Source organism: Cicer arietinum, chromosome 5 (genome assembly GCF_000331145.2).
Source record: "Cicer arietinum cultivar CDC Frontier isolate Library 1 chromosome 5, Cicar.CDCFrontier_v2.0, whole genome shotgun sequence".
In the NCBI taxonomy this organism is placed as follows: domain Eukaryota; kingdom Viridiplantae; phylum Streptophyta; class Magnoliopsida; order Fabales; family Fabaceae; genus Cicer; species Cicer arietinum.
In genome coordinates, this window is record NC_021164.2 from 56,087,417 (window position 1) to 56,101,677 (window position 14,261).

At 31.2% G+C, this 14,261-nt stretch overlaps 2 protein-coding genes across 4 annotated transcripts; both read left to right on the forward strand.

Annotated features, from left to right (window-relative positions):
• The first annotated feature begins 613 nt into the window (after window positions 1–613).
• LOC101493849 (uncharacterized) lies at window positions 614–3,115 on the forward strand. The gene is made up of 5 exons (XM_004500195.4): window positions 614–799; window positions 879–1,027; window positions 1,126–1,174; window positions 1,326–1,468; window positions 2,760–3,115. The coding sequence occupies exons 1-5, from the start codon at window positions 751–753 to the stop codon at window positions 2,844–2,846; spliced, it is 477 nt and encodes a 158-aa protein (XP_004500252.1). The 5' UTR covers window positions 614–750; the 3' UTR covers window positions 2,847–3,115.
• Window positions 3,116–7,240: 4,125 nt separating this feature from the next.
• LOC101494175 (SMR domain-containing protein At5g58720) lies at window positions 7,241–14,061 on the forward strand. Of its 3 annotated transcripts, none has more exons than XM_027334873.2 (11): window positions 7,242–7,991; window positions 8,454–8,479; window positions 9,308–9,430; window positions 9,710–9,795; window positions 10,136–10,365; window positions 10,851–10,927; window positions 11,041–11,097; window positions 12,594–12,661; window positions 12,756–12,862; window positions 13,358–13,428; window positions 13,629–14,061. In XM_027334873.2, the coding sequence occupies exons 1-11, from the start codon at window positions 7,409–7,411 to the stop codon at window positions 13,650–13,652; spliced, it is 1,452 nt and encodes a 483-aa protein (XP_027190674.1). In that variant the 5' UTR covers window positions 7,242–7,408; the 3' UTR covers window positions 13,653–14,061. The 3 variants fall into 3 exon arrangements, with proteins under 3 accessions (XP_073225137.1, XP_027190674.1, XP_004500253.1); XM_004500196.4 differs by having other exon boundaries at window positions 7,243–7,991; window positions 13,621–14,061; XM_073369036.1 differs by lacking the exons at window positions 13,358–13,428; window positions 13,629–14,061 and having other exon boundaries at window positions 7,241–7,991; window positions 12,736–12,862.
• The last annotated feature ends 200 nt before the right edge of the window (window positions 14,062–14,261 follow it).

A 14,261-nucleotide genomic window follows, 5' to 3' on the forward strand; every position in this document is an offset into this window, starting at 1 on the left:
TCATTAATATGATCAGAAACGTCTTTCTTATCCCTTCAAATCTCCAACTTCTCGTCAAAGATATTCACTCTTTATATTTTGCAGCTCTTTAATATTTTGTTGCAAACCATATGGGCTAAACCCCTATTATTTCTAATTAATTTTAAGCATAATTGCTCCTACGTCCCTTAACTTAATTTCAAATAATATTTCTGTTATTTATTTATTTTTTCTTTTAATTTAGTCATTTATTTAATTTTATTACAAAAATTCAAAAATATAAAGAATAAAATATGATTATATTTGAAGGTTTAAGTTATAAATTTGATGAAATTTGCATTATATTGAAGATGATAATTAATTTTATAAATTTTATTTAAAAATTTTAATGAATTTTTATTAAAAAAATATTTTTAATATTTTAAAACATAAAAAATTGAATTATTTATTTAAAATTAAATAAAAAGACGAAATTAAAAAATAAAATAAAGAACTCTAGTATTATTTAAAAGACAGCAATTATACCTTAATTTTACTAGCCTTTTTCATAAAAAATAAATAAATAAAATATTTTTCTTTAATAATTATTTCAAAAAAATATATAATAAGGACGCAGTACCGGTGCAGCAGGTATTCTACGAGTAAACATAGAATTATTACCGACCAAACCAAAAGAAACCAGAGGGAAATAACCAAGGAAACCGTGCAAACGAAGAAGAAGAACCAGAAACAGAGAAGAAATAGAAGGCGAGTGAACAAAGCAGTAGAAAAATGGCAGATAAATTGGCACCAGAAAAACGTCACATATTCCTCCACAACGGTACTTTTTCCATTTCCTCTATCTCTATCTTTCCAATTTCGTCCCATTCTTCTTCAAACAACCCCTTTTGTGAATTTAGGTGAAAAGGTGTTCGAGTGGGATCAAACCCTAGACGAGGTCAATATTTACATCAATCTTCCTCCCAATGTTCATTCCAAACAATTCTATTGTAAGATTCAGTCCAAACACATTGAACTTGGCATCAAAGGCAATCCTCCCTTTCTCAACGTAACCCTAATTTCCTAATTCATTATAATCATTTCTCTCTTCATAGCTTTTTATTTATTTATTTATTATTCTCATGTGTTTATTATTTAATTTCTCAGCATGATCTTACTTCCCCGGTGAAGACAGATTCTTCTTTCTGGACTTTAGGTAGGTAAAAGTTTTACTTTATCTAATATTCTTTATTTTATTTGTGTATGTGTGTTGTGATGTTAATTAATTGGGGTAAGTTTGTGTTTTTAAAATTGATTAAGTTTAGTATGTTTATTGATTGATGCTGATTTTGGAACTTGGATTGCAGAGGATGACATAATGCATATAACTTTGAATAAGAGAGATAAGGGTCAAACATGGGCTTCTCCCATATTAGGTCAGGGTCAGTTGGATGCTTACTCTACTGATTTAGAACAGAAGCGCCTCATGCTTCAGAGGTTTCAAGAGGAGGTCAGTTTTGCTTTCACTCTCACCATTTTTTCATGTGTTGGGATTTGGATGTCGATTGTTTTGCATGTTATGATGTCTTTAGTATATGCTTCTCAGCATCCTATGTTGTTTTGGTTTGATCAGTTTTGTTTTCCGAGTTGCTCATTTTCAGTCTGAAACTTTATTATGATACTCTTCGGCTCTTTCTTTTACCCTTTCATTTCTTGCCATTTCATAATTTACCTTTGATCCCATTACTAGAGTGTATAAGGCAATCTAAGTTATAAAATTGCTGTATATGCTACATGCTGATGAAAAATAATGAATTTTGTTCTAAGTGTTTTTTGTCATGTGTTGCATCTAATGGTCTATCTACTAGGCTGTTTTTCTCTATTACTAGAGTGTAGAGTGTATTCCTTAGCTATGGCATTCATAGTTTATTCCCTTTTTTTTTTACGGACTTGTCCATGATGTCTATTGATACACAAGGAAACAGAGTTTCATATATTCTGATACTGGGTTGTACTTTAGAATTTAAACTGGCATGGCTGTTAAAAATGAATTCACCATGTTCGTGTGTTTTTGCTTAAACTTTGTATAATATTGAGAAGAGGATATGATAATTAATAAGGTAAATTTTATTATCACATAGTTGTTATTTTTGGTGTGGTGGCTACTGTGGGTAGACTGAATTGATGTTAAGATGGAAATTCTACTTATTATTAAGACTACCTACAATATGTGTGGTTTGGCAAGTTAATCTGCTCCCATTTTATTATTTGTTTGGTCTCAACAACAAATGTCAGCTTTTCTTGAATAATTAGCATAGGTTGCTACTAACCAACTTGCCATGCTGTTCCCATTGGAGTTGTAAAGGACATTCTTGAACTTGATAGATAATTTCACTATTAGAAAACTATTTGGATTGTGATAGTTTTTAACTTTCCTGATAATGGGAACTCTGACTTGATATTATTATCATTTTGATCATTTTTTGGGCACCACTGAAATTATTTGTGATGTGAATTAATGTTGGATTTTGACAATCCGTCACCCCAAAAAAGAAAAAGTCTTTTTATGTTAAATTACAATAGCTGCATCTGTGAATCTGTGAGTCTATCGGTAAGGTTCATGTCATGTTCTGTAGAAATGAAATGGAGTAATGGTGAAGTTAATAACTGTCTGTGGCAACAGATATAGATTATGTTAGATTACTATGATAACCATTAATCACATACATTACATTGTTTGGGTTAAAGATAATCTTACTTCCTCAATCCCATATTCCTATTGATTATGTTGTGCCTTGCAGAACCCGGGTTTTGATTTTTCACAAGCTCAATTTTCTGGAAACTGTCCTGATCCAAGGACCTTCATGGGTGGAATCAGATCAGATTGATCTTTGCCATAGGAGTATCTATTTGCCTGCTGTAAGGTGATAATCAGATAGTAATAATCTGTGTAATCACTTTTGTCTCCTCCTTGCTTGATGCCATTTAATTAAGGCAATCTTAACACACACTAATGAATAACTGACTTTTGGCATTATGTTCATCTTTTGGCTGCCCCTTGGCTTTTAAAGTTAAATATGTATATACAAAATGAAGTCTTTTAGTAAGACATCATCGTTCTAGTATGATATAATAACTATTTTCATTTGAAGTCTCATATGCAGTGTTAGTGGAATCGCGAGTTGGCTCGTAACGTCGTGCGGCCATACGATCCAAGAAGAAGAAAACGCGCTGCGATAATAGTGAAATCGTGACTTGTGTGATCGGTGGTAGGATTGGTGGAATTGCGAGTTGGATTGCCTAAAAAGTTCCCCAATCTGGGCCGTTTGTTTCCCCCAAAAAACCCTAATTTTTTAAAAAGAACGTGGAAAACCCAATTTAAATCTTTTTAAAAAAAAAAACTGAAGTTTTTCTCCTTTCTTCCTCGCGTTATCAAGTTATCAACAAAACGCACCTTCGGTCCTAGCCTACGACACGGCTCCTATCTTCACGGATTGAGTGCCGCACCACCTCGTTCTTTCTATGGCGAATGCTGATGCGACGAGTGGAACGGGTCGGTTTGATTTGGTTTTAAGTAGAAAATAATTTCGAACTAATAAAACTTGGTTTGATCGAATTAATATTTATATAAATTATAATATAAAAAGATAATATATAATTATAAAAAATTACATGAATGCAACATATGTTTTTTAAAAATAAATATCTCAATATAGTATAAAATAAAAGATATAATAAAATAGTTTGGTTTCCGATTTAGGTGATTGATTTTGAATGATATAAAATCAATGATTGGTTTGGTTTGATAAAGGCTAAAAAAAAAAATCAATTTAATTGGTTTGACATGGATCTTGGAGGTCATTGGATCATTAATTTGGTTCTTACACATCTAGGTGTGCCACCTCGTGTTGGTTACTCTGTTTCTTATGATGTCTTTTTTTTGTGCGATTCCTTGCTGTGGTTGCTTGTTACTCTGTTCTTGTTCTGTTTGCTTTTTTTTTTTATTCGACATATTGTGCTGGTGGCTCTCTTTTCCTTCGTTTCTGTTTCTTGCGTTGGGTGTGGTTCCTTTGTTTCAGTTTCAGAAACTTGGTCCTCTGTTTTAGTTCAATGTGGTTGTGTGAGTGGCTTATGATCAGGCAGTGGCAATTGTCCTAATGAAGTTCTGACTAGTGGTTATTTTCTTCATATTTTTTTTATGCATATATGTATATAACTATATATATAAAGTATATTTTTCCTTATTAGTAGGATCTTACTATCCGTGCTACAATCCTAGAATTACGGTTTTTCAACCACCTCTCAATCCTGTGTATACTCAATTTTTAAAACACTACAATATCATATAGATTTGTGTCATAGGCACTGTTTGGAAAAAGGGTGGGGGATTCCCCTCCCATTTTTGCAAACCTTTGAGGTTTGAGTTATGTATATAGTTGAAATTTCAGCTTCAATTCATATTGTTGGCAGAGAACGGTTTGTGAAGTTGTCTGAATTTTATAAAAGGGAAAATCTCAATTATTCGTTGTAAATTTTTATAAACTGTAACAAACAGGTAGAAAGTTATAAATCTCCAATTCTTGTCTCTAAAGTGTGGATTTGTTGTATATTAAGTTAAAAAATATTTGTTGATAAAGTTGTAAGGATCTAAAGTAATTTTTTCTGCTTATTATAAAACGGTGGTTGAATCATTTTGTTGATAAGTTCTTTGTGAACACGTTTGTCATTGATATATAAAAGGAATGTAAATTGTGGTTATCAATCAATTATCCTATTTCTCTTTAATGAAAATTTAATATATGTCAATGTTTTTTGCCTTATACTATAAATGATCATGAGACGGTATAGATGACCAATTAATTGTCACATAACAATTTACTTTCACTTAGTTTAGTAAGAATAATAGATAACCGACATGTTAGTTTGATAAATGATATGTGATAAGTTAATTAATTAAATTTGAAGTATTTAATAAAATTAATAATTAGAAGTGACAATTGATTCATGGACAATGTCTTGTTTAAAATTAAAGTGTGAAAGATTATGATTGACATATTCTTTCTTTTATCATAATATGATTAATTAATGCCTTTTTCAAATTATGCTTGTAAAATTTAACGAATTATTAGGGTACTCTTGAGTTATCTTTCATTCAAAAAAGTCAAATTACTCGAATACAATCATGAATAAAAAAAACAAACCATTTCGCATTAAAAATCATGGCAAGATCTCAAACTTCTAAATGAATAAGATAAAACGGTTTCACACTTTTAGTAAAATTAGAAAGAAAAATTATTTGAAAATGCTTAAAAAATTGAGAAATATCACATTTAAAATACTCAACAAATTATTTTAAAAACAAAAATGAAAACATAGATCCTCGTTAATGAAAAAAGAGGATAATCAAAATGAATTTTGATCAAGCCATGAGGATAATCAAAATGAATTTTGATCAAGCCATATGGATAACACTAATGAGCTAAAGACAACACCATATGATCAATTTGTTAGGAAGATAAATAGTTAAAACCTCTTTGATACTTAGCAACTCCAATCATCTTATTTGATACAAGATCTTGAAAAATGCAATGAGAATGAAAAAAAATTACAACACAATTATGGTCCTACACAAACATATAGGTATAGATAACGATATTCAAAATAGTAAAAATACACGCATCTTTAAAACTTTTCAAATCTGTGTTAACTTCTTTAGAAATACTTTTCTTCAAATCAAATGACAATCATTTGAACATAACTAGATGTTGGCTCTTTGAAAGGTCAAGATGCACTTCCTTGTTTTCTATGAGAGTCATGTTTATGTGTTTCCACCAAATACAAATTGACATTTCATCGTTAGATGAAATGAGTGTATTGTCGAAGTAAAAAATTATATTCCTTTACTTCTTTGTCCATCTTGAAGTCCCGATTCTTCCTAATTTCACGAGTTCAAATTGAATATAATCATTTAAACATTCAAGTATATTTATCAATAACAAATGATAATTTTTTTTTAATGTAATATGTGAATTATCATCAACATTAAAATTAATTAGTACATAGAATATCAAAATGCTTTGCTTCTAACTAATATCTCATAGACATTTTTCATAATTTATCATGATATCTCATATATATTTATTTATTTTTATTTTTATATTTTATTAGATTTTAAATTATGTTTTTAAGAAAATGCAAAATATTAAATTAAAATAAAATATAAAAGTTTATCTTATCATTTTTACTTTATCCTGATTATCAAACACCGATTGAAATAGTCGTATAATTTAATTAAATATTTTTAAAGTTATTTATTTTATTATCAACAAACCACTTTATTATTATTTTTGGTTGCCGTAAACAATGTTATATTATATGATTTTTAACTTTTTTTAAAGATTTTCTGATATATTTCAAAACATATAATAAAATGTTATTTTTTAGTTTTTTATATTTTATTAAAATATTTTGTATCTCATTTTTTCATTTTCTATAAATAAGTTGTTTTTATCCAAAAAAAATTATGAGTTGATTGACTTCAAAATAAAAAAATGGCAAATGCAGTTGATAAAAAAAGGACAAATGTCTCCCAATAAAGGGAAAGTAATCTTTTTGTTATTTTTTGGGTAACTATATTTTTGTTAAATTTATCATTCTAGATTTGATTATTATAGATTTTGCTATATCTAATATAAAATCCACAAAACTGAACAAAATTAACCTCTCCAAAATGGCATTGGTAAATCTGATACAACGCAATAATAATAGCCCGGGCATTCTTGGCAAACAATAATTGAATTCCCTCTTCTTATTATTCGTTATAAAACTTAAAATGAAACGTTTGTTATTTTTAACGCAGATTATAATCGGTGGTTACACGTAAAAATTAAATTTTAAATATTTAATGAAATTCTTTATTACTATTTTAATTCAAAAATACATCAAGATTTTTTATTAAAACTAATTTAAGAACTAAATCAAATTTATGATTAAATTTAATTATTGGATTAGATAAAAAATAATATTGTAAAAAAAAATTTAAATAAAGGATAAATTTAAAACAAAAGAACTCGCCGGTCAAATAATTTTTTTTACAAAGTCAAAAGAAAATTTTTGATGGCTAGTGTTAACGTCTTCTTAGTAAAAATTTAATGTAATTGATATAACAAAAAAATATAATTTAATAAAATATAATTTATAACAAAAAAAATGGTTACACAAAATAAAAAATATGGAGTAAATAAGAAGTTATATTTATTATTGTTCCATTTATTATTATTATTTTTGGTTTCTGTTTTGAAACTAAAGAGATTCTGCTTACCCAACAACACCCATCAACGCGATTCCTTTTCCAAAATCTCACATTTCAAATTCCCAATTCATCTTAAAATCTTTTTTTTCCTCTAATAGATCCTTCATTTCACACACCCAAATTGTTTTTTTTTTCAAGATGAAAAATTCGAGAAAGAAGAAGAAACAAAAACCACCGAAGAAGGTGGAAGAGACCAAAGAGTCAAAAGAGGTTATAGAAAACCAAGAAGAACACAAAAAACAAAGAGTTTTACAATCGTTGTTCGAAGCTTTCTCTTTATCTTCAATGGAAGAAGCTAAAGTTGCTTACGATATTGCAAAGGGTGATTCCGACAAGGCTTCGGAGATCTTAAGGAGAGGTTTGGTTGACAATACAGAAGACCCTTTTTCTTCATCTTCTTATTGTTCATCTTCTTCTTGTAGTGGTGGTGTTTCTTCTGGTTTAGATTTGGCTTCAACTTCTGGTTCTTCAGATGGGTTTGTGGAGCAGAGGTTTGGGGATGATGTGGTTGGTTTCAAAGGGGTTAAACAGAAGAAGAAGATTGTTGCTGTAACAGGAACTGTTTCAACGATTTTAGGGAAGGAATATGTTAGGAGGAATAGTTCTAGAAATAAGAGGTTAGGTAATGAGATTGTTGATAAGGATGAGGCTGAGCAATTCCTTTATTCCATGCTTGGGAATGATTGTGATCTTAACTTGGCTGTTGTTAGAGATGTTCTTTGTAAGTAAATAATAACTTTTTTGTTTAGGGTTTTGTTGTTTTTAGCTTTAACTTTGGAATTTAGATTTGTGGGCTATAGAAAACAAATTACTAGATGTTGTACAATTTTTTTGATTTTATTTGTTTTTGTTATATATTTTGTTACCTTTCAAGTTTCAAACCATTATATTGATATTTATGAGTTGAGTTTGATGTAATTTTTTTTTTTATGTTATCAATTTGGGTTAAGTGCAGGTTTGGTTTTGCAGTGACCTGTTATTGTTGTTGTTTTGCGCGATTACTTTTGTTGTTGTTGTTTTGATTTTATATGGAGCTAGAAATTTGTTCTTTTCCTTGAAGTGCTATGATATTACTCTTAGTCATTGCTTATGCTTATACTAGTTCATGGTGTTCTTAATTATACCATTTGTTTGGAGATTTTTTGTTTTATTGCTTGACCTTGGAATTGTTATTTGTATGCAGGTCAATGCGGATATGATGTTGAAAAGGTATCGTGCAGTCTGGAATTGTACTTCACATGAATCCTTACTTGATGTTTGATTATTATTCTTAGTTATTAATATTAATATTGGACTATTATTTTTAATCAAAGCGGTATTTTGTAAATATATAATGAAAACATATCAATTGAAACTGAAAACATAAAAAAATGAAACTTTCCTGTCCTATATTCTCATGTTTCTTTCTTATTTGGTTGTGCTCTGTGTTTGAGTGATACTGCTGTTTTATTTTTTCATACATTGATAATTTCGTATGCTTATTCATGTTGTACTTTCTTTTAATTCCATGGATAGATTTTCATGCGATGAATCCCAGTTTCTTCAAAAATATAAATGTACCGGTGTCCGACACATATCTGATACCAATAAACACCACATATTCCCCAACGCTTACCAGATACATCTTCGATATGTGTTAACTACTAAAGACGCATTGTCTCTCGGATACTACCCATCATAGTGGTTTTTCTTACTTATCTGTTTACCCTGTTAACTATTTGTTTCCTTACATCATATGTACTCCAAAATAAACATGTTGCTGATACGATTGCTTCTCTTTTGTCTATATGTGAAGTTACTATAGTTGTAGAGTTGCAGAGTCCTGAGCTGCAAAATTTCTTAACCACTGCTCATTTGTTGTCTTGTTTCCGTTGCTCTTCTCCCATTCATGCTGTTGTTATGATTGCAAGTGCCTTTTTTGGTAAATTGTGGTATATATCTTTATATGTGCGTGTATGTATTTATTTTTTTTAACGTATCTTGGCCGGGCTTCTTAGCTTATTATGCATCTCCACAAGTGTGATTATGATTTTCCAGGCCTTGGATGTATTGCTTGACTTAGCCGCAAATGAACGATCCAGTAATGATAGACAGTCTGATTACAGAGTTGACAGCATGGATGATACAAGATTCCTTGTTGATTATGATCATAATGACGGTGTAAGTGGCAGTATAATTTTTTTTTTCCACAATAGTTTTCAAATTTACTCTAGTTTAAACATTTAATTGGTTGCTCGATCTCTTCTGAAATAGTTAATCAGGTGCTTAAGTTACTGGACTTGCACCTTACATCATATAGTTTTAATGTTACTTGTCAATTGATCTCTACAGAGTTGCAAGACTGTTAATTTTGAATCGTTCATTGTCAGATGTTGTTCTAACTTCTTCACTATCTAGATCCTTTCAGTACATAGTAATAATTGTCAAATTTTGTCACAGTTGATAGATAGGAGATCAGAGTGCACCTCTCTTTCTTCAGAAGGTGACTTTTCTGATAATATATGGTCTCTGGGATCTTTTGGCAGGTAAATAATGTCAATATATTTATATATTTATTATGCTCCCTACCATAGTATATATAGTGTTAATACTTTTATCCGAATAAGATTAGCATAAGATTGGTCGTTAGTTGAAACCTCATCATCAGTATCACCATTGAACTGAAATAACAACAACAATAATAACACCGACAATAAGACAGCTTATTAGTTATGATTTTGGATTGTTCATTACTTGAATATCCTCCTATTCACCTTTTCCGTCATTTATACCATCTTGTATTTGAATCTCAACTTCCTAATAATCAAAGGATCTCAGTACATGGAACCTAACTCCACTAGCTTAGTTGTTTATGATTGGTTTTAGGAATTATGCGGAGGTCCTCACTAGTTCTAAAGCTAATTCTCATATTAGCCCAGGATGTACAAAGTTAGAACTTCCTCAAAAGGTGTTGGAGTCCTTGTTTAACATTCCCAAAAGCTCTGTACGCGACAAAAGTACCATGAATTGGAGAAATATAGCAAAGAAAATGCAGTCTTTGGGACCAGGGGTTGATGTTTGTCCAAATGTTGCGGAACCTCAGCAGCGTGCTTACAGTATGGAAAATTTTGAAATTCATTTATTTGTGCCTTTGTGGTTCCATTTTATTATTCAACAACACTAGTTATCTGACCTTCAGTAATTGCAAACATGTTATTTTTATGAATCTGTTGCATACTCAATAATCAATATGCTTTACTTTTCATTATGAGTTAAAAAGGCACATTGTCATGGTTTTCCCAGTGTTGCAAAGTTGTAGCTATAGTGGTGCTAAAGTGTAGCAGAGTTTGAACAAATCACGATTTTTCGACGATATGCTATTTAATACAAAGTGTTGTCAAATAGCAGCTTTTGTGCCACTATAGTGCTGTAGCGCAGCAGAATTTGAACAAACCGTTATTTTCTGCGATCTGCGATTGACATCATTGGTTTTGGCTAGCAATTCATCTTTCTTTTGTATGCTTGAATTTATTGATTTTCTTGATGTTGTCAAATTGAATCATGACTGTTCATTCACTTATTTTATTCTCCTGGTTTGTAGCTAAAGGTGAGGAATATCACATGTATAGGGAAGACGCAAGACAGCAGTGGGATTCGGTGAAATCTTACTTTCAGAAAGTAGGTTTACATTTGGACTTCCCTTCAATTTTTAACTTTCAGTTTTTCAAGCCAGTTTGATTTGGAGTTCAGATGTCAGTTGAGTACATGACAGTGTTGACATAATTTTGCAGGCTGCAACGGCATATACCAAAGGAGATCGAGGATATGCTGCATATCTTTCTGATCAGGTTCGTTCTTAGTAGGGAAGAACATTACGGTTTTGTGTGTAAAAAACATGATACATTATTTCACCCTTGAACGATGGGATGATTGTTTATAATTATCATTTATGTTATTATCCTTTCACATGCTTTATCTTCCATGAAAATAATACTTGAACTTAGTGGCGGATCTTTGTTTATAATTATCATTTATGTTATTATCGTTTCACATGCTTTATCTTCCATGAAAAGAATACTTGAAGTTAGTGGCGGATCTTTCACAAAATATTGAGATGAGCGACAAGTATGAACTAAAATATTATAATTGAAATTCATAAAAGTCATATAGTTTTATCAAAGATTCGACATAACATCAATACAAAATAAAAATATAATTCATGAAAAGAGACATTTACATTGAATTAAAGTTGTGTCATTTGTTATCCTAAATCCCTGAAATCATTTCACAAGTCACACAATTTACACAATTCAATCAAATAAAATGTATTCGCTTTATAATTTTTATCATTGTCGGAAGCTTTCTTTTTGAAAATGCATCAATTTTCTTATGGTATACATAAATTAATTACACAACGCATTCAGACAAACAGTTCACATTCACAATTCTCAAGGTTGCAATTCACATTCACATAGAAAAACAATTCACAAATTCACAATTCCACATCTACACTACACTAATCAGAAAAACAATATACAATTCACAATCACAATGTCACTATTCACACACTAAAGTTCACAATCTCAATTCCCACACTAAAACCGTTTACAATTCACAAAGTCACAAATACAATTCACACACTACTACTAGTTCACAATCTTAAACTAAAACAATTCGCAATTAAGAAATAGTAGAAGAGAAAAATAGTAAGAACCCGAAAATTATAAGAAGCAGATTGAGCTAGTATGAGGAACAAGACCAAGAGGCGACGTTGACGGCTGGCCGCTGTGACTGCAAAACGAGACGGAGAAGTAGATATGCTTGAGGAGAAAGTCTGAGTGAGAAACCGAGCGTCGCGTGGAAGACAACGACACCGTCTGGAGGCCGGCCGACGACCGCGAAGGGGAGGGTTGAGAAGGGGAGACGAGAGAAAGTCAGGCGAGAAGAGAGGGGATGCCGTGGCCCGGGCTCTTGAAAAGGCGGGCTCCTGAAAAGTTCCCCACTGTTTGAAGTAGGTTGATTGGATAAAAATGTTAAAAAATTTAAAGCCGATGTTTAAATTTTTAAAACCAATGCTTTCTCAATTCTTCTATATTATGTCTCTGTAATTGTGATTTGTCTGGTGTTTGTTTTAAGATGTGATCCAAGTGTGATTATGTCATGTTCATTCTTTTGAATGTCCATTGCTTTATAGAAATAAATAACATTTTAGATAGTTTCCTATGTTTTATGGTTTTGGGGTTAAACATTAACTAGTTTTACTTGTGGTGGTTTATACGTCGAATACTTGTATTTTGTTGCTGTGGTGGTTTATATAATGCTAACTATTTCTATGTGTGACTAGGGTAAAGAACAAACTAAAGTAGCTCAGAAAGCAGACACTAAGGCAAGCCATGACATATTTCTTGCTAGGTTTGTGGATTTCTTTTGTCCGAAGTTGAGAACTTCCCTTTTCACGTTTTCCTTATCCATTGCTTGCTTTAAAGCTATTGTTAATGGTATGCAGAAACAAGGGCATAGAAAATGTGATTACTATTGATTTACACGGGCAGCATGTGAAACCCGCAATGAGAATGCTGAAACTTCACCTTTTGTTTGGATCATATGTTCCTTGTAAGCATTTTTTAAGGTTCTAGCTTCTCACATTTTTTTGGACTTTACCAAAATGGCATTGGTTATTAACAATTTTGTTAAATAGTGTGTATAGCAGCTCTATAGTGCTATAATATAGTGGAAATTTGAACAAATAACTGTTACGCGTTATGCTATTGGATTTAATTTTTATACACCCAACAATGTAAAAGTCTTTTACATAGTCAGTCAATCTCAGCCATTGGATCATTATCGTAACCATATCATAAGCCACATTATGGTTGTGTTGTGCTGACAGTGTAAAACTTTTTACCCTGTCAGTGTATAGTAATTAAACTCTATGCTATTTAGTACAAAATATTGTTAAATAACGGCTATAGCAGTGCTATAACACTAGTGCATGGTGAAATTTGGATAAACTACTATTTTCTGTGATCTACAATTGTCAACACTGGTTATTGAACTGTATTTGCTAACTTAATTAATTGTCTTTCACTATTTTTATGTGTGCTTCAGCTGTCCAGATGATAAGGGTCATCACAGGTTGTGGATCACATGGTGTTGGAAAGTCCAAGCTGAAACAATCAGTATGGTTTCATTCACCCGCATCTGTATAAATCTTTTATGCTCTGATATATAGTGCAACATAATGTTTTGATGTATATATACACGTCTGCTTAGGCTTTCGGAACTTTTGTTACTAGGATTTTGACTAATGTGTTTATTTGAATTATGTTTACTTTCTGAATGGTGATTCCTTATCATTTGCTTGATACAAGGTTACTAGTCTTCTAGACAAAGAGTCAATTGAATGGAGGGAAGAGAACCGAGGAACTGTGTTGATCAAACTCGACGGATGGAGAGAGTTCAGCTTTCTGGACGTGGATAGTGACAGCGATAGTGATGATTGATTAATAAGCTAACTGCAGGCTTAGTAGCTGTTTGTACCAAATTTAGATTAGTAACTTGGAAATTATAAATAAATTAGAGCTGTGACATTGGCATGTACATTCGACGCCTGTTTTTGTCAAGCTTTGTTTAAGCAACATAGATAGATCTTGGCACATTCAGGGTGTATCATATCATTTAGATCCTTAAGCTTTATTTTTATGTCAATTGTTTGTCCAGAATTGCATTCTTAGATTAGGCTAATGGCCTAAGATGATAGTTCAGTGTTGTACATACATGAATATTTAACATGACTTTTCTTTTTAGTTTTATTTGCAGGTTGCTTATTCTTTTCTTTTCTCTCCACAACACAAACTGTGTTGACTATTTACACGAGTAGTGCCATTTGGTGCAAAAGATTTGCACAAGAAATAGAAGAATGCACAACATTAAGGATTTTGGCCAATTAGTAATTGACTGATCATACATGAGAGAGTGAATGGTTATAACAAGACTAAAGTAAAGTGATGAA

Bases quoted from the DNA above. Each gene is read 5' to 3' on its own strand.
- LOC101494175 (XM_004500196.4), top strand. From the start codon at position 7,409: ATGAAAAATTCGAGAAAGAAGAAGAAACAAAAACCACCGAAGAAGGTG. The intron at 8,480-9,307 runs GTATCGTGCAGT...ATGATTTTCCAG, and splicing joins GCGGATATGATGTTGAAAAG to GCCTTGGATGTATTGCTTGA. The intron at 11,098-12,593 runs GTTCGTTCTTAG...ATGTGTGACTAG, and splicing joins CTGCATATCTTTCTGATCAG to GGTAAAGAACAAACTAAAGT.
- LOC101493849 (XM_004500195.4), top strand. From the start codon at position 751: ATGGCAGATAAATTGGCACCAGAAAAACGTCACATATTCCTCCACAAC. The intron at 1,028-1,125 runs GTAACCCTAATT...TTAATTTCTCAG, and splicing joins GCAATCCTCCCTTTCTCAAC to CATGATCTTACTTCCCCGGT. The intron at 1,469-2,759 runs GTCAGTTTTGCT...TGTGCCTTGCAG, and splicing joins TTCAGAGGTTTCAAGAGGAG to AACCCGGGTTTTGATTTTTC.